The sequence below is a fragment of the Diplotaxodon limnothrissa genome, linkage group LG3, assembly GCF_057381915.1.
Source record: "Diplotaxodon limnothrissa isolate DT_005_m linkage group LG3, D_limnothrissa_male_GT1.1, whole genome shotgun sequence".
NCBI classification, from domain to species: Eukaryota; Metazoa; Chordata; class Actinopteri; order Cichliformes; family Cichlidae; genus Diplotaxodon; species Diplotaxodon limnothrissa.
This window is the reverse complement of record NC_140598.1, coordinates 14,562,599-14,589,392: the sequence shown is the minus strand read 5'-3', so window position 1 is coordinate 14,589,392 and position 26,794 is coordinate 14,562,599. Positions and strand designations below refer to the sequence as shown.

Below are 26,794 nucleotides of genomic sequence, written 5' to 3'. Positions count from 1 at the left end.
TGAATTGGGATACAGCCATCGACTGTGGAAACCTTGCAAGTGGATCGTAAAGGTTGTTACAGAGTCTTTCATGTCTAAATTTGCCGTTAATAATTATATAATTGTAGGAATCATCTAGTTTGCTTACACTGATTACGTTGGCACTTTGTTAGCGCTACAACAACGGTCAGACCCCCGAGGCATCTAAACTTTAGTAAGAATGTGCACTTTTGACACCTCTGGTTAGCATTTAGTGGTCAGTTTCAAACGTATTTGATTTTTGCTTGTTATGAACAAATTCGCTTCACTACTTTTCACGATCTGTAACATCAATGCACATTGTTCCATTTACTGCATATTGCACTTTATTCATGTCTCTCATTCCACCTGCAAAAACATTGTAAAGGTCGTCACAGAGAGTTTTATGTATGTATAAATACTAATATTCTCTATTTATTCTGTTTTATTGCCCAGATGTTAGTTAGCCTTTGTTCAGTTGTCTTTTATATGTCAATAGATACGTATGTCACAAATAAAAGTTTCTTGTAAATTATGTTTTTGTAAAGAATTTTCTCCCAAATCTCTTACATGCTAACTGTAACGTGTTATTTCTGCTAAAACCTGAACTTAAATGTGTATATGGTGTTTATCTGTTTTTCTCTCTGTTTTAGATGCAAATATCAAATTGGAGTTCTGCCTCCAGGCCAGAATTGCAGGAATGCACCACGTGTTGGCTGTTTCACTGCCCTCTGTGCCCCACTCTCAGCCCTGCTGTCAGGGCAAAGATTGAGCAGCATATAAATGGACACATTCAAAGTGCTTTGCCTTTCAAAGGTATGTTGGTATTAAATATACCTCATAGTTAAAGTCATAAATATGCACTTCTTTTCAGCACCTCTGCAGGTCTTTGTTGACTTAAAAGTTATTTTTCACATTGTACAGTTCAGTTCATTCATCAGCGAGAGAAAAAAGTGTTTTCATTAAATATTTTTCCTGTTCACCACATTTCCTGACAGCTCTTGTGATCCACACCATTTTGCTTTCATTATTGAGGACGGCTTGGATATTTTTGTTAATATGTACAATCTGATTGTTAGATAAACTGACTGCATTCTATACAACTACATTTAAATTACATGTTTTTTCTTTTTTTCTCTCTTACAGACAAAATGATGTGCCGGTGCACTTTCACTGCCCTTCTGTAACATGACAGTCATACAGCGTGGGGATATGGCAAGGCAATTATTGTCATGTCAGCATTCAGGACTGCTCCCCACTGAACTCTCCGTGGAGCCTCGTCTCCCTCTCCATGTCTCGTCTCCAGCATCTAAACCATTTCCTGAATCTTGGGTAGAACATTCATGTGCTCTACCCTCTGTGCTAAATGAAACTGGGGCTTATGGAAAGTCCATGAAAATGAAACGTCCTCACTGTGGTCTTAGTCTTCTTACAAAAAAACTTCAAGGCTCACATGATAGAAATATTACTAATATGAGAGATGTGGTAAATGAGTTCAATAAATTCTTTGTAAGTGTTGGGCCAGACTTGGCTGAAACAATTCCTGATATAACAGATTCTGTAGAGAAAGAAACTAGACTCATTGACCGCAATCCTCATTCAATGTTCTTAACGGTGGTGGAAGAAATGGAAATCATTGATATTGTTGGGAAATCACAAACAAAAAACTCTACAGACTCTGACGACATTGATATGGAAATCGTTAAGAGAGTGATAGAGGGCATTTCCAAACCCTTAACACACATTTGCAATTTGTCCTTACAAACTGGTGCATTCCCAAAACAAATGAAAACAGCTAAAGTAACACCACTGTTTAAAAATGGTGACAGACACCAATTCACAAATTATAGGCCTGTCTCTCTACTTTCTCAATTTTCAAAAATACTGGAAAAAGTCTTTAGTAATAGACTTGACAAATTTATAGATAAACACAAAATAATAACGGATAGTCAGTATGGTTTCAGATCAAATAGATCAACATCATTGGCATTAATGGAACTGATCGAAAATATCACCAACAATATAGATAAAAGACAATGTATAGTTAGTGTATTCATTGACCTAAAAAAAGCTTTTGACACAATTAATCATGACATATTACTTGATAAACTGGAGTACTACGGCATTAGAGGAGTGGTATTAGAATGGGTAAAGAGTTATTTGAGAGACAGGCAGCAATTTGTGAAAATTGGGGAATATCAATCAGAGTGTATGGACATTGTTTGTGGAGTTCCGCAGGGGTCAGTATTGGGACCAAAGCTGTTTATCCTCTATATCAATGATATATGCAGAACATCAGATATACTACAGTTTATTCTATTTGCAGATGATACAAATATTTTTTGTGCTGGAGAGAACTTACATCAGCTTTTGGAAATTGTCACACAAGAAATGATTAAACTGAAAACATGGTTTGATAGAAATAAGCTATCATTAAATTTGGAAAAAAACTACATTTATGTTATTCGGAAATTGTAAAAAAGATGCAGGAGCAAAATTATTAGTAAACAATGTTGAAATAGAGCAAGTTTCGGATACAAAATTTCTGGGTGTGATAATAGATAACAAAATCTGCTGGAAACCTCACATAAAGCATATACAAGCCAAACTGTCAAGAAGCATCTCCGTACTAAGTAAAGTTAAATATTTTTTGCCTTCCAAATCACTCCGGGTACTTTATTGTTCACTTATATTGCCATATTTGGAATACTGTGTGGAAATTTGGGGAAACACATATAAAACTGCACTTCAACCAATATGTAAAATTCAAAAAAAAGCAATCAGGATGATTAATAAAGCAGGATTTAGAGACCATACTAACATCATGTTTTTGAAATTAAAAATACTGAAGTTTATGGATCTTATAAAATATAAAACTGCAAAAATTATGTACAAGGCCAGATACAATATGTTACCAGGAAATATACAGAGGATGTTCTATGACAGAGAAGGAGACTATGAATTGAGGGGGAAATTGAATCTAAGGATTCTTAAAGCACGGTCAAAGGTTAAAACCTTTTGTGTCACTATTTATGGGGTAAAACTGTGGAATAGTTTTACTATAGATCTACAGCAATGCTCAGGAATTAGTAAGTTCATGAAAATACTTCGAAAACTGATTTTGGAAGAATATGATACCGATAAAGATGATCACCCATTGTATGTATAAAAATATCAAATTATATCCAAATTATATCAGTCACGGTAGCCAAGTTTATATAGGTTCTCCTCGTGTATCGTGTGGAGTATGTGATGATGGGAATTAGGTGAATTATGTGGGATCAATAAGATGTTGAGCAGGGGTAGGAATTAATAAGTATGTTCATACTTCTTCCTACTCCTTTTCAGACCAAACATTGTTACATTATGTCAGACGATTTTGTTTTATTTCATTATATATTTTTTGTTTATCTGAACACATACGTGTGTGTGTGTGTATATCTACATATATATTCGTATCTGTAAATGAAAATATATGTAGTGTGTATATATTGTTTTTTGTTTTATATGTCTGAAACAAATAAAGATACAATACAATACAATACAATGATGAGGAGGCATTCAAACAGGTCAATAGATGTTTGCCTGGCCTGTCATCCACAGTGTTTTTGTGTAGAGGGACTTCTTCCTCTTTGTTTTTCAGTTTGCAGAGGACATGGAGCTCTTTTTAAAAGCATGTGCTGACGAGCAGAGACTACAGGTCAAAGCGATGTTTGACATTTAATGGACAGATGAAGGCACTGGCTGTTTGTTTGTGTTTTTTATCTGTTGTTTGTTTTTCAGTGTACAGAATTCCAGTTAAACTTATTATAAAATGCTGTTCACTTGTTTCCATACTTATAGTAAAAAATGTAAGTGTAAATGCAACAGCATTGTTTATACTTGTAACTTCAGAGTAAAAAGCTTATTGTTGATATTAACATTAATGTATTATCCTGTAATCAATAATATTTTTATGCATTTTACGCATTAACCCTCTGATCTCTATCCTGGCCATTTGGGGCCACTTCACTTCTCCTTGTTTGACTGCTACACTGCAGTGGACCAAAAGAATGACGCAGGTTTGATCTTAAGGCTCTAATAGTTGTGTGTGTTGTGCATGACATTGCAACGCAAACATGTATTTGCAAGATAGACTGGAATAAATTATGATGCATCAAATATTACACAGGCTGCAGTGAATTGTTGTTGATACAGGTTATTGAGCTTTGAGTTTCCCAGTCAAACGTAGCTTTGACACACATGCTAACACTCTTACTCTTGTACATTTCATAACAAGACACCATAGCCAAAATATTAGCTCTCAAAAAAAATTCAAAGCTGCAGCTGCAGCACACACAGCAACAAACACTGTTAGTAAATGTGTCCTGGAGTTTCTGCAGGTGCAGAAAGTGCTGCTGCTGTAAGTCAGCCTAACAGCTTCCAGATCACTGATATTTCTGGAAAGATGGCAAGAAGGGCATCACAGCTCATTTCTACAATCTCCCAGATCTTGGAATACAAGCCCCTGTCCCATGAAAACCACTTCACAGTAGTAGGAGTCCACTAAAACCTACAAATGAAGAGTGATCCTGGAAGAAATAGGGCGCACACTAGTGACCTCAACAGTTGCAAGACAGCCTTGTCCCCGATGCTTATATGAAAAAAAATATGAAGATTTATGAAACCATTAGGACTTTATTACTGTTTTATCTGAAAAGCTACTGGTAATATTTAACCTAACTGGGATTTAAAGTGTAAAAAACAGAATGTAGATAAAATTTTGGTTTTGATGAAAAGGAGTGGAGCTTGTGAGCCACAATGTAAGCAGTGTTGCTTTGCTGACATGCACTCGATGCTGGCAGTACAAGCATTGTAGTGGTTCTTATGTTTTTGTAAACTAACTGTATAATATATTGAGCCATTCAACAGTACACAAATGTTTGTAGGCTCCTTTTTGTATGCAACCTGCATGTCTTTCTGAATTAATTGTTTGTTTATATCATGTTTTTCAGGAAAAAGAAGAAGTTAAAGTCAAGTGGAAGCCTTGCTCAACATGGTATGTAGTAACAACTTTGTTGGACGGGAACAGACATTCATATTGTTGATAAATAGTTATCACCTCAATTTGAATTCATGTATTTGGACTAAACTAAATTGGGAGCTGTTAGCTGTCAAGCTGCTCCTCTGTGAGGAGCTTGATAGCTGTCCACCTCCAAAGTCCATTATGAGTTTTGGAGGTGGACATGGTCAAGACTTTTAAGAGTTGGCATAAGACTTCACTTCTTTATAGAGCTTATAGTTGGGGCTGGTTCAGGTCAGCCCTTAGTTATGCTGTCATAGCACCAGACTGCTGGGGGTTAGTGTCTACTCGTGTCATTGTATATATCCAGGAATATGTGCCTGAGGATAGTTGTCATGAAATCAATATTAAATCAAAGTTTTCCTTAATGACCACAGCTGGCATGAGTTCTCCAAAGCTGCCTGCTGTCTCAGGATCTGTCTCCAAAAAGAACCAGGGAGCGCTAACATGTTATGTTCTAGACTGATGAAGAAAATGCACATTAAACATAGTATAAACTCACTATGTTAAGTAATGTGAAGAGGATGCCTTTAGCTCCTATTGGGTTGGTTCCTTGATCAGTGCAATACAGAATCATTCATCTGGTTTGATGTAATGTCCTTAAAACACGTCAAAATGAGGCTCTGTAGTCTGTGTGGCCTCCACATGCCTGTATGACCTCACTACAACACCTGGGCATGCTCCTGATGAACTGGCAGATGGTCTCCTGATGGATCTCCTCCCAGACTCCAGGACTAGAGCATCTGCCAACTCCTGGACAGTCTGTGGTGCAGTTGGTGGATGGAGTGAGACGTGATGTCCCAGATGTCCTCAAATGGATTCAGATCTGGGGAATGGGCGGGCCAGTCCACAGCATCAATGCCTTCGTCTTGCAGGAACTGCTGACACACTCCAGCCACATGAGGTCTAGCGCTGTCTTGCATTAGGAGGAACCCGGGGCCACCCGCACCAGCATTTAGTCTCACAAGGGGTCTGAGGATCTAATTTCAGCACCTAATGGCAGTCAGGCTACCTCTACCGAGCACACGGGGGGCTGTGCGGTCCCCCAAAGAAATGCCACCCACACCATTAGTCACCCACTGCCCAACCATCATGCTGGTGGATGTTTCAGGCAGCAGAAGGTTCTCCAATATGTCTCCAGACTCTGTCACAAGTACTTAGTGTGAACTTGCTTTCATCTGTGAAGAGCACAGGGCGCCAGTGGCAAAGTTGCCAAGCTTGGTGTTCTCTGGCAAATGCCAAACATCCTGCACGGTGTTGGGCTGTAAGCACAACCCCCACCTGTGGACGTCGAGCCCTCATACCACCCTCATGGAGTCAGTATCTGACCGTTTGAGCAGACGTGCATATTTGTGGCCTGCTGGAGGTCATTTTGCACAGCTCTGGCCTTTCTTTCCTACCCCACAGTACCTTTCCTTATCTTTTGTTTCCTACTCTTTTACTTAGTCTTTGATCACGGTTGTCTTTCTAGGTAATTAATGTCATTTGTTCTGGGGCGAGTCACTGGCTCGGGTGCATTCTGGGACTGTCAGTTCACCAGTGTGCTGGCATGCTTCTTAACAAACACACCACTACAGCAAACATCTCAGTTGTACTTGTTGATTTCTTCAACAAAACACTGAACAAAACATGTCCTTGTGAGTGTGCTGCCTGGTGCTTTTACATTTTGTGGTAATTTGAGCAGCCCAGAAAGCATCCCATGAATTCAATGATGTTATTGTATCTGAACATGTACACGAGTCATTAAATTAGATGGGAAAGAATGATTCAGGGTAAACAACTGCACCAAGGGAATTACATTTTTCTTCTCAACATGTAAAATGTCTGTTGATAAGCAATTTCTAAAACAGACATTATGAAAATCACATTAAACAGATGTGATTAACTTTTTATTCTAGCAAACATAACATCAATGATGACACAATCAGTCTTCATCAGAAGTGCTCAAATCACTCTCATCGTCTGGAACGTCCTCCTTCTCCTCTGAGTCCATTTCCAGGAGTGGTTGGTGGCTGAGGATTCTCTTGTACACGTCCTTTACTTTGAGCGTTTCAGCTTTCAGTTCACTTTGTTTTTAAACCAGGCTATGGAGTCCTTTCTGTGCATCCTCCGACATGCCAACAAGGGAGGCTGTAAAAACAACAAAACTATTAAATATAAGTAAAACAAACAAACAGACAAAAAAACTCACCTCATAAACACAAGGAGTTAGGATCATGTAATTAAACTTTTTTTAAGGGAGAAGGCAGTGTTAGCTAGCAACCCAAATATAGGTAAAAGATCCAGTAAGACTTTAGCATCTGCTCTTATTTTCAATCAATTCATCACCAAATGTATAAATAAATAAAAGATGTGCTTACAGTCTGAGGAGATTGTCCCCAACACCACAGATCGCATTTGCAACACTGTTCAGTGATGCTGCATCTCCCTGCAAAGGATCATCTCCTCCTCTCTCAGGCGCCTCACAGCCATCACCTTCTCAAAGACCTTTCTCTTTGTCCGGAGGTCAGCAGCAGCTGCAGTTTAACAACATCAGATGGGAAAACATAGCAGCATATTATGATTCAAGAACAAAACATTCAACTACTGCTCAGATACTGGGAGTTTGTTTAAAAAGGATATTTAGAAATCAAGAGCTTACGTTCACTTGTGCTCTGCCAGGGCCAAACGTCGCTCTGCATGAGGGCATCACTGGATACGATTTGCTTTGTTGCTTGTTTCCTTGTTGTAGTCGTCAACAGCAGCCGCCAAGCGTTTCTTCTCATCTAAGATGACCTTGTGAATTCTGTGTCGCCTCTTGTTGCTATCTGTAAATAATCATAAAAAGGAACACCTTCACATAATGTATATATTTACATTTTAATCTACACTCATCAATTCGTTTGCTAGAACAAATCACATCCAGCTTAAACAAACCTGGATCTGATTTTATTCTGTTTACAAAGTAGCTGTACGAGCTGTACAAACTGAGCATCAAACGGTCCGTTTCAAAGAAACTGTGACACCATTTTGTCTGTAAAGACTTTGTGTTCGCACTCTGATGATGACGACAAGCTCCTCTACTCGTGCCTGCAACGCTCCAAGGCTGCCATCAGTTTGATCCGTTTCTAAGTGAGAGGAATATTAATCAGAACACAGGATGAGTAACAGTCACCAAACTACAGTGGACTCTGTAATCACTGACTTGATGATATTCATTATAAGACATCTGGAGCCTTCATGTGCTGCATTATCATGAGATAACAAGTATGTTGGTGTTCAGCTTTATAAAACCAACTAGTACGACATCACTTCAACCCAGGTCCAATCCAATTTGATCAAACGCAACAACTCTGCCATCAATTCTGCTTTTACAAGCTTATTTTTCATTGTTTGTTGACACTGTCAGAAAGATCTTAACTCTAAGTTCTTTAATGAGGCCATGGTGGGTCCTGTTGTTATACACGAGTGCATTATATTGAGACTCACCTTCAGCCCATTGCTGCAGTGTGTCGTCATCCACACCCAGCTCATTTCTGCTCGCATTCAGGCTCTCCACTTGTTCTCTAAGGATCCTTATGATCTAAGAATACATTAATAAATGTCATTCATATGGACATTTTTAGAGTACTGGTGTTTCCCCCCCATTACCACACACATTAAAATGGGTGTTGAAAAAATGACCTTTAGATATCTCTGGCTCAAAGTGCGGCCCAGTTGTTCCACTTTCCTTTTGTTCCAGCCCAAAGCCAGGAGGCTCAGCATGTCTGTTCGCCCTGCATTTCAGTTAGTATACAAATAAGAATGAAAGAGCAGGAGACTGAGTGGAATCTCACACACAGACACACACCTGCTTTAGACATGTACTTCGTTGTGATGGCCGCCCTAGACAGGAAACTGTTTACTTGTTCCACCTCTTCTCCAACTGTAGAACCGGCCCCATCCTGAAACGCACCTCCCCATTTGATCTATAGAAAGGAGGTCACAATACATGACTGCTGAATTCATTCAACCTTATAACAAAATGTCTTAAATGTATCCAAGACTACAAGCTGCAGTATACCTCGCACATCCAAGTGTGAGCTACTCAAAATTAAGTACACATTAAGATAAAGTCAAGTAAATAGTATTACGACAACACCAAGAGAAAAACAAAATATCCACCCATCCAAATATGTATCCACACACACACACGTATGAGTATATGGTTATGGCGTTAACGTCATTTTAACAAGATTAACGCTGACAGCACTGATATATATGTGTATCTTACATCATTTGTGTGTCTCTGGATGTATTTCACAAACTCAGCAACTTCCTCATCTTTCTCAATGAAGACACCTTCAAAGTTCCCCTGCTCTGAAGTGCTGAACGAACACGGTGACAGTTGTTTGAAAAGAAACATCAAAATACAATTTTTGTACAAATCCATATTTGATTTATGTACACAATGCATAACGTACCTTGCATTTGATTGAAAGCGATAAAGCTTGCAGTTTCCATCAACTGAGACGGCGAGCATGTCTGGAGTGCAGGCAGGGCAGCTAAAGCATGGCTCCTTGCACATCCTGTCCACCTCAAACTTTACAGCACTCCACTCCAAGAAACTTTTACTGAAGGCATCAGCTGATATTCTGCCAGTCTTTTAAGTAGAGGACAAACAACAGAATATTCACGGACAGTCATCATAAACATTGATTTGCACAATTTCCTTAAACTTGACAAATTTAGAAACTCACCCTTCCAAAATGGGCTGTTCGTTCATCCAGCACTTTGACAAAGGCCTTAAGTGACATCCCTGCTGCAGCTTCTTAATGTCATAGAAAGACTGAAAGACATCCATTGAAAACAGGGTGCAGAAATTTAAGGTGCCAGGCCAATATCCACCACCCTGGAAGTCCTTAACTGAGGGGGACCACATTAGGTCACAGCTGGTGCAGCTCACCACTGGCAGTGCAAGGTTATAACGGCCTTTAGGAAGGATAAGGAGAAATCCAGTCATGGCTCAACAAAGACATTCATTTTTTCCCATGTTGTTTTCAAAGCGGTCTGGTAAATCCAAATGACCTTTGACAGGTGCCCACATATACTGCGGGCCGAGGGTAATTCAAAACAATGTAGCAATGTACAATTTGCAATAAAACCTGCAAACACATCTATTGTGTATGTACTGTGTGACAAAAGAGCAACTTACCATTTATGGTTACAAGAGCCACAATTGCACCGGGTGAAACCTCAACGTTACCTGCTGGGCAGTCACACACAGTCTGGTCTTTGCACAGGCAACAGCCGAACTAACATTAAAAACACACAATATATATAAAAAGAATTGGAAATTAAATGATACACAATAAATATACAATAACAGCACACACTCATAGTACATAGCAATAAATGCATAAGACTTAAAAACCGTACCTATTGGATTGTGAAACTCTGATGAAGGCTGCAAAAACCCTCCTGTTACTGCCTCTCTGCTGTGCAGGACAAAGCGTGTGTGAACTGCAATATCACAGTCAGCACAAAGGAATGGAAGAGGCAGGCAGTCCAGACACCTCACAACTACTTGTTTGCCACACTGACACACACGGTGTGACTGTGGATCCAGAGTAGCTAACATATTGTCTATAAGACAAGGCCTGGCCTCTTTCCACTTTAGCAAGGACACCATGTTTCTGATCGCCCAGTGAGTAGCAGCTGACTCAGACAACGTCTCACAAGTCATGGCTGCGTCCTCTTCTCCATCCTCCAACAACTGAAGGAGCTCCTGACAAAGCACCTCAGTTCCACACACTAACAGAAAAAAAATAAAGAAACTCTTCCACAAAGTGAAAAACACTCTAGGCAGTATGTTTCTTAGGACTGCACAAAAGCCCTGCCTAACTCAACTATAACAACAAATATAAAAGTAAAGGAATCACAATATATACAAGAAGGTAAAGTACCTTTTGTTGGGTTGACACTGGCAACATAACTAGGTTCTTCACGTGGACACTGATGCTGATCTGCAGACACTGGGGGGAAAAAGAGATTGAAGAATATTTACTTACTGAAATTCTTTGGTGAAAACAAGTTGTGAGATAAAATCAATGGTTGTGAGAACACTGACCACGTGGCAACTAGTACTTCGACTGGATGATGGTCTTTGAGGAATAAAATCTCCCTGTCTGTCAAGGGCGGCATCACTTACATTTTGATTAGATACCTTGAGTTTGTAAATGATCAGATTACATAATTGGAATACAATGTATCCAATTCAGGGTTGCAGGAGGATGAAGCCTATCCCAGCTGATACAGGACAAAGACAGGCTGCCAGTTTATTGCAGGGCTAACACGATATGTGTAACAGAAAATCCACTTAAATGTTTGATATTTCTTATAATAATCATAATTATGACTATTATTTAAAGGTTTCTTTAAATAATACATTTTGATTTTTTATAACCTCTAAAATATAAACCTGAGCTGTTTCAGATTCTGACCTCTGACCTCACTGCAGCTCCCTCTTGGAAGTACGTCTGCTTCTTGTCTACCCCCAGTGATGACCGCCTGCCCTTGATATCACGTACTGTACCTGAGGAACAAAAAAGGACAAACACTTGCCTTCATTTAAGAAGTACATTCATACAGAGGTAATCTATGGAAACACACTAGTTCACCCTTTGGGAGAAATCAGTTCCTGTGAAACATTTCTGTAAATGAACATCATGTGGAGAATGAATGAAATGAGTTCTTCAGGTGACTCAGCAGTCCCACACTGACAAATGAAATCTAGTTAAACTATTAAGCATATTTGCTCTTCTGAAATCTGTGTTAAACAACAACAAACATAAATTAGTAACAAAAATACAGCTGAGTAGAGGCTTTACAAACCACCAGCAGCCATAATGCTAAATTTTAATCTTCAAATGTTTCTGAGCCGTCTTCAACCTGCTTTTAACACATTAAAGTCCCACAGTCAATGCAGCCTGACTCAATCCTAGATGTTCAGCACACAGAGACACAGAGGTGCCGTTTAAAGTTTAGTGATAACCTGAGTCACTGATCATTTGCAGTATTACAGAGTCTGGCAGTCTTTGCATGATGTCCACGTCACTGTGAGTTTCTAGCTGACTCTCAGGTGTGACAGGTGTGCCAGCAGGAAAGAGTAATAATAACCTGCATCCTGAGGTTTGTCATGCAGGATTAAAGCAGCCAGGCTTTGTTCACACAGCTAGGATTGTATTTTACACTGACCCTGGGTCAGTATAAGTATCATACAGTTTAAACGAAGCACTGAAACTTGCACATATTTATTACAGATGCACTGAAGCTAATCGAGATATTTGCTGTCAGTCTGTGGCTGCGATTAAACACTTTACTGGAAACTTTATTAACTAGTAACTTCATCAGTCATGACAGAAGCTAATATTTCTGTGCTAACATCGTTTAAACAGTAACAGCTTTCCTCCAATATAAGCTAACGTTTACACCGTAACTTTAAGCTAGCACCATAAAGACGGTAAAACACGTAATAACATCTACAAATGCATCTTAAAGCTGTTATATTAGCACTCGGTGTATTACTAACATAACCACATTAACATTACTGACACTCGCTGACTTTTAATAGTCATTCTATAAATGCTGTCCGTTTAAATGGTCTTACCTGGTGGTCCATATGGTCCATAAGTGAAGCAGAGGGAGCCTGACCATGCGTCACACGTTTGACGAGTTGGGAGTGAGAACGTGTTGGGCTATAAGGAACACACTCACTTCCTGAGCCCTGGGCAATAAGAGACGTTTTGTGTTTTATGATTTATTGATATGTTTGATCCTTTCTGACCTGCGTTAATGAAGCAGTCATTAGAGCACCATGTCCGCTAGAATAGTTCTGTAGTTTGATGCTTGAGTCGTTGCAGACTTGTTGAAACTCCCTCACCCGTCAAAGCAGCGTCTTTGTTATTCGCGTCCAGCAGATGGCAGTGTTTCACTGTCTGACGGCTGTCTGAAGCTTCAGCTGGATTATCCGTTTGCTATGTTTGCCATGTTACAGTGGGGAGGAAAAACTCCTTTTTAACAGGAATATCTAGACATGAGTGATTACTGCAGTGGGGCACTATCTGTGCTATCTATAAGAAATGTTAGCAACAATAAAACTCTGAGGATCAGGGCTCCATTTCACTCCAGTGTTCAGTGGCATTTTAAAAGAGTGAATACCGACGCTGAATGTCTTTGTAAAGCAAAAGCACTTTGTTAGCCTTTACAGAGCAAAGCTATGGATCAATGTGCAGTGAAGAAAAATCGAGGTGGCCAGTCTGTCCTTTCCTAACCAATCACAGAGCTCCTTACATTGTTGCGCTGGAGAATAACTAAATATAATATAAAGATGATATTGAAAATAATCTTTTGTAGAGTCACTACTTAGTGGGCAGAGGACAGTTATCACTTTGCTGGATGCTTTAAAGTCGCATGTTCTGTATTTGCTGTATGCAGATTAGCAGGATATTAACAGATTAACAGCTTTTATTAGACTTCATATGATAATCAACAGTGAAGTGTTTCTCTTTCAGTGTTTATTCTTGCTCATTGAATGATCTCTGTTCAGATAATATGCTGCACTCATCTCATGTTTCTTTAAATACGGCATCACTTGTCCAGCTGTCAAACTCTGAAAGAGTTACAGTTTCACCACTGAGCACTTTGAATGGTTATTCTTTTATTTAAAAGCACTTATTCTAGCTGCATCATCAATACGACAAAAACAGTGACTTCAACAAAAATTTATCTAAAAATATTTAGGGGGAAATGTTCCTACACCCCTCATGTAAATGTTACATCTCCAAAAGGGAGAAATAATCAGAATAAGGCGTAATCATTGTCATGATAATAATGACCATGAAAATGAAACTAGGCCTACCTTTAGTTCAGCACACTCAGTGTTGCATAAAGACATGCGAACATGCCATCATCCATTCTGGAGCCTACTTTTAAAAAGAGCGAGCTGTTTATTCTGGCTGAGTAGCAAACAGAACCAACCATGAAAACCTAAACTGGGAAAACACTCGGAAACCTTGAACACTGGGAATATGGAGACACAGGGGTAGGTGAACAGACACTGACAAAGGACAGAGGAAAACAGAGACAATATATATAAGACAAGAAGTAACACAGACACCCTTTTCGGTGACAAAAATGAGAAAATATCCAGTGAAAGGCAGTTCTCTTGGAAAAACTGCCTTATTGATGTCAACAGTCAGAGAAAAATGTCTGATAGGAAGGCAACCGTAGCTCATACAACCATTTGTTGCAACCAAAGAATGCAGAAGAGCGTTTTGGTCAGCTAAGAACAGGAAATTGAAGCTACAGTTCTCAAAATTTGACATGAGAAGATTGGATAAATGTTGCCTGGTCTGATGAGTCTTGATTTCTGCTCTGACATGCAGATGGTCGGGTCAGAATTTGGCATAAATAGCATGAAAGGATGGATCCATGCTGCCTCATGTCAGCTGTGCAGACTAGTGGTGGTGGTGTCACTGTGGGGGGGAGGGGCGGTATTTTCTTGCTGAAACGTTACATAGTGTGTGTGTGTGTGTGTGTGTGTGCGTGCGTGCGCGTGCGTGCGCGTGTGCGTGTGCGTGTGTGTGTGTGTGTGTGTGTGTGAGAGAACAACTTGAAACAAACTGCAGCAATAAGGGCAAACTAGTGCACAGTTATGTTTACGTGAGCGTTATTTTGTATGCATTTGTACAGTTCCATAACTGTGAGAATACATTGATAGCATTTAACTCTAGTAACAGGCATTTGTACCAGTAAGCATGAAAAAGTAGGGAAAAGAACTAGTATGTAAGCACTGACTAGTACTGTAAAGTATATGTGTATATAGGGCAATCGTGGCTCAAGAGTTCGCAGTTCATCCTGTAATTGGAAGGTTGCCAGATTGAGCCCCGCCTCCGACAGTCTCGGTCGTTGTGTCCCGGGGCAAGACACTTCACCCGTTGCCTACTGGTGGTGGTCAGAGGGCCCGGTGGCGCCAGTGTCCGGCAGCCTCGCCTCTGTCAGTGCGCCCCAGGGCAGCTGTGGCTACAATGTAGCTGCCATCACCAGTGTGTGAATGTGTGAATGACTGAATGTAGTGTAAAGCTCTTTGGGGTCCTTGGGGACTAAGTAAAGCGCTGTACAAATACAGGCCATTTACTGTGCGTGTGTTTATGCTCAAGTGTATGAATAAATTAGTCAGTTTTAAACAGTTGCAATTTAAACAGTAGAAGAGTGGCACTATATTTATATATTTATAAAGAATTTCAAACAACAATTAATTGATGCTCAAAGCAGGTTTATTTAATTAATATCCAGATTTCCAATTAGTTCCCAATTCATTCAGCAGCAAATCACATCACCACTCACTTCAAGGCTGTATGTATTATTGTAAGGTAGACCCTACAATAGTACATACAGAGAACCCAACAATCATATGACCCCCTATGAGCAAGCACTTTGGCGACAGTGGGAAGGAAAAACTCCCTTTTTACAGGAAGAAACCTCCGGCAGAACCAGGCTCAGGTCGGGGCGGCCATCTGCTGCGACCGGTTGGGGTGAGATAAGGAAGACGTTTGTTGTAGGTCTGATTGAAGGACTGATGTGATGGTAAGTTGTCTGCTGTTCCGCTTTGAATATTGAGAGATTAGTTGATGGATTTCAAGCCAAATTGTGCCCAAGTTTAAGACCATATTCATTGGTTGTTTTTGTTGATGTTATTGTTTTGGGCTTTTTTTCCACAAGAATTTTCTAGCTCCCCTAGAATTCTGGCCACCCAAATGATGATTGCTGCTGAGAGAGCACAAGGTTTTGTCCCCCTGTACTATTCATGTCCGTGCAGGGGGTTCTCCTTGAGAGGCCAGGGTCGAAAAAGGGATGCTTCAGAACCTCCGAGGGTGTTATGCGCTGATTTGCATCCAAGGCCAACATTTCTTTGATTAGCCTTACAAATAATGTTTGGCCATTTTCCGGTCCTCGCCTAACCTTCAGCAGTTGTTCGAGGTCATCGAGACGCTTAAGTTTTATCGATCGAGTTTCCTTGGATCGATAATCTGTCTCGTATTGAAATTGTTCTGGGGTCTTAAATGTCCAGCACTGTTCGTTGTGGTTATCCTCGATGAAATAGCTGTCAGTGTACAAGCCAGACTCTAGGAGATGATCTGGTAGCTGACCCTGAGTTTCAATTATGAATTTCAAAACGTCATAATCGTCTTCCCCAGGATAGAGAGGCACCCCTGTAGCAAGCTCCACAGCTACCAGCCCCAGAGACCACATGTCAATTGCTTCATCATATGGAGTGCCAAGCATAATCTCAGGTGCACAATAACCAATTGTCCCCACACAGTCACCAGGAATCACTGCAGAGGTGTTACATGCGATGCCAAAGTCTATAAGTTTGACTCTGACTTGAGACTCACTGCGGTTCACAACCATGATGTTGACAGGTTTGAGGTCAGCATGCACTATTCCCACAGAACCCAGGTGGAACAGAGCATTTGCGAGCTGATTCAAAATTGGCCTGATTTCTCTCATTGGGAGACCTCGGTTATTCCGGTCCCCTATGTAGTCTGACAGGCTTTGGTCGAGGAGTTCGAAATTCAAGCAAATGCGCTCTCCATCGAGGAAATAGCCGTTCCATTCGACAATGTTGCACCTGTCTGGATCCAAGCGTCGTAGCTGCTCCAGGATGAAAATTTCCAGTTTTGCCTGGAGCAGAATTTCAGGGTCGCTCTTGTTGACTTTAATAGCAACCGTTTTGTTGTTTTTTGTATCGTGACATTTCGTTACAACACCAAAGCTTCCTTCTCCAAGGAAAGCCTCCACCATGTGGTGATCTCCCAAAATGGTCCCTTTAGATATTCCAAGCTCATCTGAGCCGAAGGATGGGTTGGCTGACATGGTGTAATGTGTCTGTTTGCGCTGTGGATTGGTGAGAAACAAAACTGAACTTGTTTTGGTTTCTCTCGTAAATTGCTCTCAAAACTTCTCGAAAGGGTTTCAGTTGCTGCAGGTCAACGTCCGTTAAGCATAAAGTAACAGGTGAGCGCTCCTATTTATGGGTTTTGGGATCAAAGCAAAGTTATGACGTCAGAAAGGATCAAAGCAAAGTTACCGCGTCACAAGCGATCGAAGCGATTCTAATATGTGCGCATGCGCACATATGAGAAGCGATCGAAGGGATTCTAATATGTGCGCATGCGCACATATGAGAAGTGATCGAAGGGATTCTCATATGTGCGCATGCGCACACACGTGCTTGTTTGTGTAATATTGTTCACACTAAACTTGACCCTAATCAATTTAATATCAGTCAATCAAAGAAAATGTTAGTTTTGGAAAATTTTAAAATGACATAACTGACAGTTAAAACCTTTTTTGTTCATGTATTTGTATTTGTATTGTCTTCGGGGTTTTTTTTGCATACCATGTCAAGCTTTTCTGTATATAGTCATGTCGTAGATTTCGGAGCAAACAAGAAATTGAATTGGATTTTAATATTGCAGTGCTTGGATTTCGGATTTGGTGCTTAAAACTTCTTGAAACTGTAACCGTATTTCATTCACCACAAATAACTATCTGATTGAATAGTTTTCTTATCAGATAGAGAAATAAAACGAGTCGCAAAGTCTAAAAGCAACATTTCTCTGCCTGGGCTGTACCTCTGCACGTTAGTCTGTTTCAGTGTGTGACCCCCCACCCCCTCCCTGATCAGTCGGGGGTGAGTGCGCTAATGTGCCTGGAGGCCGTTTTAATGAGTGTTTGCTGGAAAACGAAAAATACAAGAAGGATTTGTACGTTTTCACAACGGGGGAGTTTGCGTAAGTACTAGTAAATAATTTTCTCGAGTGTGTACGTTACACATGTTATTTGTTTCAAATTGGTATTATTATTTTGCTAGCTAGCAAACTCGCGGGATAAAGGATTGAAGTGCACTCAGTGCGATACAATACGGTGGCGCTATTCTAACAGTTAGTTATTGCAGGGTAACTTGTAGAATATGCTGTGAATTGAACCAAGATTACACAGCAGTAGCAGTAATACGAGTTACTTCCCTCAAGTGAAAGCGTTAAACGTTAGCCCGATGCTTAACTAGCCAACGTCAGGCTTTCTGATTGAAGGCTAAAAGCGACGTTGTCACCAAGTAAACAGAATATTGATGATATTTTTGTGTATCGCTGCAGCCTTTTCAAGTATTAACCTGGTGTCTTTGGGAACAGCTTAGGGGGAAATGACGGTAATATGACTGAACCATATGGGAAGAAAGAATAGGCACTTTTTTGTGCTACCGAAGTTTCCTCGCTTTCATTCAAAATCTGTTTCTCATTAAACAATTGAAACATGATGGCTTCAAGCTGACATTGAGGCCTGTGGGGCACTATCAGCCACTGAGACAGTAGACAAGTGACTATTTCACACTTTAAGGCTGCCTGTTTATTTAAGGGAGATGAACAGTACATTATAACTGTACATAATAATATCAATGATGATAGATTAAATAAATGGGTTTTTGAAAGACGCTTGTGCATTTTTAAAGTCTAAAGTGTTGAATTGATGTGAGTATGTCAAATGTTCAAAGCCTCTCCCAGTCAGTGCTGTTCTCTATGCCTGTCTTACTCTACATCAGGGCTGCCCAATCCCGGTCCTCGAGAGCTACTATCCTGCAGCTTTTAGATGCATCCCTACTCCAACACAGCTGAATCAAATGGTTTGATTACCTCTTCAGCATGCCATCATGTTTGGCAAAGGCCTGATAACAAGCCATTCATTTGATTCAGGTGTGTGGGAACAAGGATGCATCTAAAAGCTGCAGGACGGTAGCTCTCGAGGACCGGGATTGGGCACCCCTGCTCTACATGATGTTATTAGCACAAACACTTTAAAGGTGATAATTAGGTCTACAACAATAACACAGACTGCAATGTAGTTAAGCGTCTTACAGTTAGTTTTGAATGAATGAACTTAAAAAACAACACAAGCAAAGATCTGTCTCCTCCTGTTTTTTGTGTCACATAAGAAAGAAGCATCAATATCTGATGAGAAGACTTATTAATTTGGCCTTTCACGTGGTCTTACTCAGGTGATGCGAAGTGAAATATGCATCCTTTTTATGGTAATGTGCTGGAAAATGTTGAAAATGGACATTAAACGTGCTCACAAAGTGCTTGAATTTGACCCTGAAAGGTGTATGAAGCCAGAAAAAGTCACACTTGGAGTAAAAACCTCTCATAGCAAGTTAATCATATTCAATTGATTTGATGCTTTCAGCACAAAATTTAGCCACACAGTCAGGACAGCGTCTGATTTACCTTCATCGGTAAACGTGTTTATGCAGTACATAGTAACAGTGTGGCTGAGTCCTCTGGTTCAAATCAGTTCCAGTACATTTGGAGATGTAAGTCTTAACCTTTCACATGCATCGGGAAGGAAAAAACATTTAATCTTCACAGTACTGCCGAAGTGCAGCGATACATTGTGAAGTGCACATTTCCATTTCTCATACAGTACCGAGCAAAAGTCTTGAACCACCCCCTTATTTTTTCGTGTTTTGCCAGGTCAGTCTGTGTTAACGGTGTTATTAACTGCATTCTTCAACTAAAGAAGTGAGAACAAATGATGTGGGCTTTTGTTTTTTTGCAATAGGCTGCAAGTAAATGTGTAAAGATACAATTTAAAATTGGTTCTTTGTTAAGTTTTCTGGTCCTTTCCGTGACTTAGGTGTCTGTTTATGTTTGAATGTTTCAGAGATTAGTGTGAAGGGTCTTAACAGACAAAAAGTGGTCAAATACAAGCCCTGGATTAAAAATCAGAAACACTTTAAAAAGCCTGGAGAGCTATTCCTTAATACCACTTTAAAGATTACAGGGAAGTCCGGATCCCTGGAAGCAAATGAGGGATGGCTCAAGACTTTTGCACAGTGCTGTACATGTCATGTTCCCTGTTTTATAGCTCAGCTCAAACTGACACGTTCTCACTAACTGCTTCTCATTTTCTCCACAGTAAACTTTGACCACTTCCAGATACTGCAGGCCATCGGGAAAGGAAGCTTTGGAAAGGTAATGCAGCCTCCATTTTTCACGCCACTTGTATATTGTTTGCCCTTAATTACCCACCACGGTCGTCATCTCTAAAGAATCAGTGCAAGCGAAGCGAAATGTGCTGGGATTACACTTCAGTTCTCGTGTGCTGCTGTTATTTAATAACAGTTATAAATGCAGCTTATGCAATTATTTCTATAAAGTCAGTTAGAGGAGAGCCGATTTCTATTTCATCTCACTCAATCTAGGTGGGAATTTTGACCCCACGTCTCAATTTAATTACACAGCACATTGAACGTCTGGATGAGACTTCAGTAATGAATTCAGGACTGTGTGTGTGTGTGAGATACACAATTGGGGCTGCAGAGATTGGAATAGTTTACCTTCATTTTAAATATCACTGCCCTGTGCACATTGTCGGCTTTAAAATTCAAACTTAAAGAGTTTGTAAGTAAACTGGCTGAGATGAGACAGACGATGCACCGGGTCCTCGTCTGAGTGCTTTCAGTTGTGCTGTCTCTCTTGCCCAGCCATGCACACACAGACACTGTGCTACACTTACACAGTGAGACAGATGCTCACAGAGACGTCCAGATACATTTTGTCCTTGCTGAAGGTCATCTTGTGTTTTTTGGCCCACTGTGGCCTCACACCGAGCTCCTGCTGTTTTTTGAACACTTTAACAGCACCAGTCTTTAGCTTCCTGTTGAACACACAGTGGGGGGGTGCAGGAGGTAATAAATCAAGTTTGATTATCCTAATTTATAGCTGTCTTTATGTTAAGGATTAAAATAAAATTCACAAGAGGAAGGTGTTGGTGTGTGTGGTTGGGAAGAGAAGGGCGAAGCTAGAATGAAGCACAAACAGAGGGAGGTGTTTGCCTCTCGCTGTAGCGCTGTGAAACACGATCTGTAGATTGCAGCTTGTGTAGGTGCTCCAAGAAAATGAGTTCATTGGCATGCAGCACTGTAGATGTGCACGTATGCACTCGCGAAAGAGAGAGGATGCTTGTGTTGCTGAGCTCGTTCTTGCACAGCAGGGAGATGTGAGGTAGGTTGGGGCTACCTCATAACTCCCCGCTGTGAGGCTTCCAGATGGGAAGAAGAGGAAACCGCCTCGTTGTCCTGAAACGCTCATTTTCCTCTGCTCACTTTTCATCTTTACAATCTCAGCACTTGGGTGTGTATCTTCTTGCAGTGGGCCTCTCAGTTTCGTTCTTATTCATAAGCTCCTCTTTGTGTTATTTAGTTTGTACCTGAAAAGTCTAATTTATGCCTGAGTACACAAGTACAAATAAAAGGAGTACCACGTACTTTAATGGGTCACCTTGGGTCCAGACCTGAATTAGAGATAATGTTGGGCTGTTTTAGGTCTGAGCCACTAACCTGACGAAAACGCAACACAACTGCTGGTAAGTGCGTGTTGTTTAAAACAGATAGTTGGAGAGGCAGGTCAGTGCTTTTAAAGGTTTATCAGGTGTCAAATCATTTTATAGATGGGAAATGTAGGACTGTGCAAAAGTTTGAGCCACACCTTAATTCTAACATATAACTTGCTGGGTAATGGGAAACGGGTGCAACAGTTTAAATTTGAAAAGTTTACATGAAAATACAATATAAAAGGCAAAAACAGAGTTGATATAATGAGGTAATGAGCTTGAGCATCTTTATCTTCAGCACGCCCTGAACTCTCTTAGGCACATTTCTTTGGAATTCCTTTAAGTAGTCTTCAGGAATAGTTCTCCGAGCTTCTTTAAGGACATTCAGAGCTCTTCTTTCGATATCAGCTGCCGTTTTGTTCCATTCTAAGCCGAGATGATCCCACACGGCTCAGGTCAGTCCATGAATGATGGTGTTTCGATGTGTTTAGTAAGCTGCTGCCGATCAGACGCTTTCCAGATGGTATTGCATGGTGCATCAAAGTCTGGTGGTACTTTTCATAATTCCATCAATTTTGACGAAATCCCCAACACCCTGGCTGAAATGCAGACCCAAACTATGGCAGAGCTGTACAGTAGTTTACAGGTGGTTGTAGACATATTACCACAATTTGAACCAGAACTGTCAAATTTTGGTTCATCACTCCATCAGACCTGCTGCTACTGATTTTCAGTCCAGTTCTTGTGTAATTTGGCATCCCTCAGCCTTTTCTCCCTGTTCCCTTCTGTAGGAGCCATAATTGAATGTATTGAATTTTGATGATCACTGGGTTTTTATTTGTTTGGTTGTTATGGGAGTCACGTGGGTGCTAGCGGTGACATAAATGGGCGTTGTCAGTCTGTCATTCACTGGTTTTGATTTTGACAGAGAGGAGGGCTGGGTAGCCGTAGTTTTTGTTGACCGCTGCACAACATGTTTCGCTTCGTTATATTAGAGCCTGTGACATTGTAAGAGTCTGAATCGGGATCCGATGACATTACTCTGTAAACTCTCAAAGCACTTTAATAAACAAGCAAACAATTCCACCTCTCGCATTATTGCGTAAAGTTGACAGCGCGTCAGGCAAATAGGCAGGCTTCATCCCCGGCCTCTAGCGACTGTGGAAGTCGCTACACCTTCCTTAATAATGGCTTCTTATTAAGGAGAGAGTCATAGGTTGGTGGTCTGGCGTCATGTCTGCTTTGGTTGTGGTTGTGGGGTTCCCTCGCTCAAAACGAGCATAAAAGTTGTTGAGCTCGTTGAGGAAGGAGACATCAGAGGATGCGGGGGAGGGTTTGGTGGTCCTGTAGTCTGTGATGGTCTGGAGTCCTTGCCACATGCGTCGGGGGTTGGAGTTGGAGAAGTGTTCTTCTACCTTCTTTTTGTAATGGTGTTTGGCTTTTTTGATGCCCTTCTTTAGATTAGCCCTGGCTGTACTGTAGGCGTGTGCATCTCCTGACCTAAAGGCAGTGTTGCGGGCCTTCAGGAGGAGACGAACATCCCGGTTCATCCAAGGCTTCTGGTTGGGGTACATGGTGATCCGTTTCTGGGTGGTGACACTGTCTGTGGTTTTGGAGATGTAATCCAGTACAGATGAGGCGTACTGGTCCAGGTCTGTGTGGGTGAACATATTCCAGTCTGTGTTTTTAAATCTGTCCTGGTGAACTTCTATCGCTGCACCATCGAGAGCATCCTGACCAACTGTATAACAGTCTGGTACGGGAACTGCTCTGCCTCGGACCGGAAGGCGTTGCAGAGGGTCGTGAAAACTGCCCAGCGCATCGCCGGAGCACCACTTCCTGCCATAAAAGACATCTACAGGAAGCGGTGTCTGAAAAGGGCTGGGAAAATCATCAAAGACCCCAGTCACCCATCACATGGACTCTTCACCCTCCTGCCCTCTGGGAGGCGCCACAGGAGCCTCCGGACTAAGACCACCAGGTACCGGAACAGCTTCTTCCCCACAGCTGTCAGACTCCTGAACTCTGCCTCCTGACATCTGACCCACGTTGAACTCATGGACTGAACATACACACACCCACAATGGACAACTGTACCCTCAAACACAATAATAACATGGACTGAACCACCACTCACAACCACTAGCACTTTATATAGCCTCTGTAGAAACTATCTACACCCTCACTTATCTTAACTGCACTACTGTATAGCTCTGTGTAAATAATCATTCTGTACATTTGATAATCTTTAATCCTACAACTGTTTACAACTTGCATAGTTCCCATTTCTGTATAGCTGTATATCCCAGATTCTGTAAAGTTATTTATTTCATATTCTGTATAGTTTTTCATATTTATATCCTGTTCATATCCTGTACATAGCTTGTACTCACTACAGCCTGTACATACTTATAGTTATAGAATATTCACAACATACTTCATACCGTGTACATTATAACATAATAGACCCATTTCTGTAATATACTCACATATCTATATTATTGCTAATATATATTGTAATATATCTATATCACTAAAGCACTTCTGGATGGATGCAAACTGCATTTCGTTGCCCTGTACCTGTGCATGTGCAATGACAAAGTTGAATTCTATTCTAATTCTATTCTATTCTTGACAGCCACCCTTCACTGACACCATGAGATGAGGCTTTGGTGAACACTAGATGGATCAACTGAAGGACCAAGTGCATCTTTCAGGTCCTGTGTCAGGTGTTTGCTGAATATTTTTTTGACATGACTTTCAGGTACTGTTCCTCCACTGTAGATAGATTTTTCAGCTTGTCCCTTTTTTTTTCTGTCTTCTACTTTCCCAATCCAAAGAAATTAAATAGTGTGTTTCTGTGACAGGTTGCTAGTAACAAAGTCCCTAAAGATAAAATTTAAAATTGGTTCTTTGCTAAGTTGTGTGTTTTGTATTGTATTTGACAACTCGGGTTTGTCCCCTTGAGTTAGGTTAAGTGGTTTAACCCCCCCAAAAAACAAAAATATCGCTCTGAAAGCGATCAGGTACAAGGACTGGACTGAAAATGGGTGAAAAAGCAGTTAATGTCCAAAGAAAAACTTTAAATGACCTTCAGAAAGTCTAAAGAAAGGAAGAAGAAGAACATCTGGCTCAGTACAGGCAAAATATAAAGAACTGAGGAGAGGCTCAAGACTTATTCACAGATAATCAATCAAATTAATCAAGCGTCATCTGGAAGCATCCTCCTGGCTGTAAGAGCGTCTCGTTTTTGTCTCATTAACTGTCTGGTGGCGCTCACAGTAGTCTGCTGTGACGGGGACCTCGAGGACTAATGTTACAGGGAAATCATTAGGAAAGTGCTTTGGACTGAGCTTTACTGAAATCTCAGTTTTCCCCCTGTCGGAGAGCTCCACCACCTCCACCCCTCCTCCTCCTATTCCTTCTTTTTAAACGTCAGTGCAGGTACCGTCTCCCTCCCTCCCATCCCTGTATTTTTGTTACATAGAACTTAGTGGCTGTGCTCACTGTTCAATTCAAGTTGGTTTAAGAGAGATGGTAGTTTAAAAAACACAAAAACAAGCTGTTTTGGTAAAGCAATATATATGATTATTAAAGATAAAATATAGTGTTAATTTGTTTGAGTTCCTTCCCTCTCTCTTTTGCCGAAGCTGCTGCATTGAGCTGTGGCCGCAAGGTGGTTGGTGCCTGCCGTGGTGGTAATCCCCGAACCAAATGGTGGACACTAGTGGTGAAGGGAGCCACCAGGCTGAAGAAGGAGTCCTATCGGGCTTGGTTAGCCTGTGGGACTCCGGAGGCAGCCGACAGGTATCGACAGGCCAAGCGGAATGCGGCTCGGGGAGTGGCTGAAGCAAAAACTCGGGTGTGGGAGGAGTTCGGAGAGGCCATGGAAAAAGATTTTGGGACTGCCTCGAAGAGATTCTGGCAAACCTTCGGGTGTCTCAGGAGGGGAAAGCGGTGCTCTACCTGCACTGTGTATAGTGCTGGCGGAGCGCTGCTGACGTCGACTGAGAAAATTGTCAGGCGGTGGAAGGAATACTTCGAGGACCTCCTTAATCCCACTGACATGTCTTCCGAGGAGGAAGCAGAGTCTGGGGATGAGGGGAATGACCCGCCAATTTCGGGGGCGAGGTCACTGAGGCAGTTAAACAACTCCTTGGTGGCAGAGCCCCTGGTGTTGATGAGGTCCGCCCCGAGTTCCTGAAGGCTCTGGACGTTGTAGGGCTGTCCTGGTTGACACGCCTCTGCAATGTTGCGTGGAGATCAGGGGCAGTACCTGTGGACTGGCAGACTGGGGTGGTGGTCCCCATCTTTAAGAAGGGGGACCGGAGAGTGTGTTCCAACTACAGGGGGATCACACTCCTCAGCCTCCCTGGGAAAGTCTATGCCAGGGTGCTGGAAAGGAGAGTTCGTCCGCTAGTCGAACCTCGGATACAGGAGGAGCAATGCGGTTTTCGTCCTGGTCGCGGAACACTGGACCAGCTCTTTATCCTCTCGAGGATACTTGAGGGTGCATGGGAGTTTGCCCAACCAGTCTACATGTGTTTTGTGGACTTGGAGAAGGCATTCGACCGTGTCCCTCGGGGTGTCCTGTGGGAGGTGTTGCAGGAGTATGGGGTGTCTGGCCCATTGCTACGGGCCATTCGATCCCTATACAACCGTTGCAAGAGCTTGGTTCGCATTGCCGGCAATAAGTCGGACTCATTCCCGGTGGGTGATGGGCTCCGCCAGGGCTGCCCTTTGTCTCCGGTTCTGTTCAGAATTTTTATGGACAGGATTTCTAGGCGCAGCCAAGTGGCGGAGGGCTTTCGCTTTGGTGGCCTCAGAATCTCATCTCTGATTTTTGCGGATGATGTGGTTCTGTTGGCTTCATCGGGTGAGGGCCTCCAGCTCGCACTGGAACGGTTCGCAGCCGAGTGTGAAGCAGCGGGAATGAGGATCAGCACCTCCAAATCTGAGGCCATGGTTCTCAGCCGGAAAAGGGTGGAGTGCCCACTCCGGGTCGGGGATGAGTTCCTGCCCCAAGTGGAGGAGTTCAAGTATCTCGGGGTCTTGTTCGCGAGTGATGGGAGAAAGGAGCCGGAGATCGACAGACGGATTGGGGCTGCAGTAATGCGGACGCTGCACCGGTCCGTCGTGGTGAAGAGGGAACTGAGTGTAAAAGCGAAGCTCTCAATTTACCGGTCGATCTACGTCCCTACCCTCACCTATGGCCACGAGCTGTGGGTAGTGACCGAAAGAACGAGATCGTGGGTACAAGCAGCAGAAATGAGCTTCCTCCGAAGGGTGGCTGGCCTCTCCCTTAGAGATAGGGTGAGAAGTTTG

General features: G+C 41.7%; 1 protein-coding gene across 1 annotated transcript in view; it reads right to left on the bottom strand.

The window, feature by feature from the left end:
• Nucleotides 1-8,032: 8,032 nt before the first annotated feature.
• LOC146634636 (uncharacterized) overlaps nt 8,033-26,794 on the bottom strand; it is a 30,258-nt gene continuing 11,496 nt past the window's right edge. Inside the window, exons 2-10 of the mRNA XM_085349922.1 lie at nt 11,533-11,612; nt 10,984-11,052; nt 9,778-9,866; nt 9,502-9,672; nt 9,312-9,405; nt 8,889-9,006; nt 8,723-8,814; nt 8,528-8,621; nt 8,033-8,166 (exon numbers count right to left, since the gene is read on the bottom strand). Coding sequence (XP_085206048.1) covers nt 8,033-8,166; nt 8,528-8,621; nt 8,723-8,814; nt 8,889-9,006; nt 9,312-9,405; nt 9,502-9,672; nt 9,778-9,866; nt 10,984-11,052; nt 11,533-11,612 — 941 coding nt within the window. The remainder of the gene's footprint in view (nt 8,167-8,527; nt 8,622-8,722; nt 8,815-8,888; nt 9,007-9,311; nt 9,406-9,501; nt 9,673-9,777; nt 9,867-10,983; nt 11,053-11,532; nt 11,613-26,794) is intronic.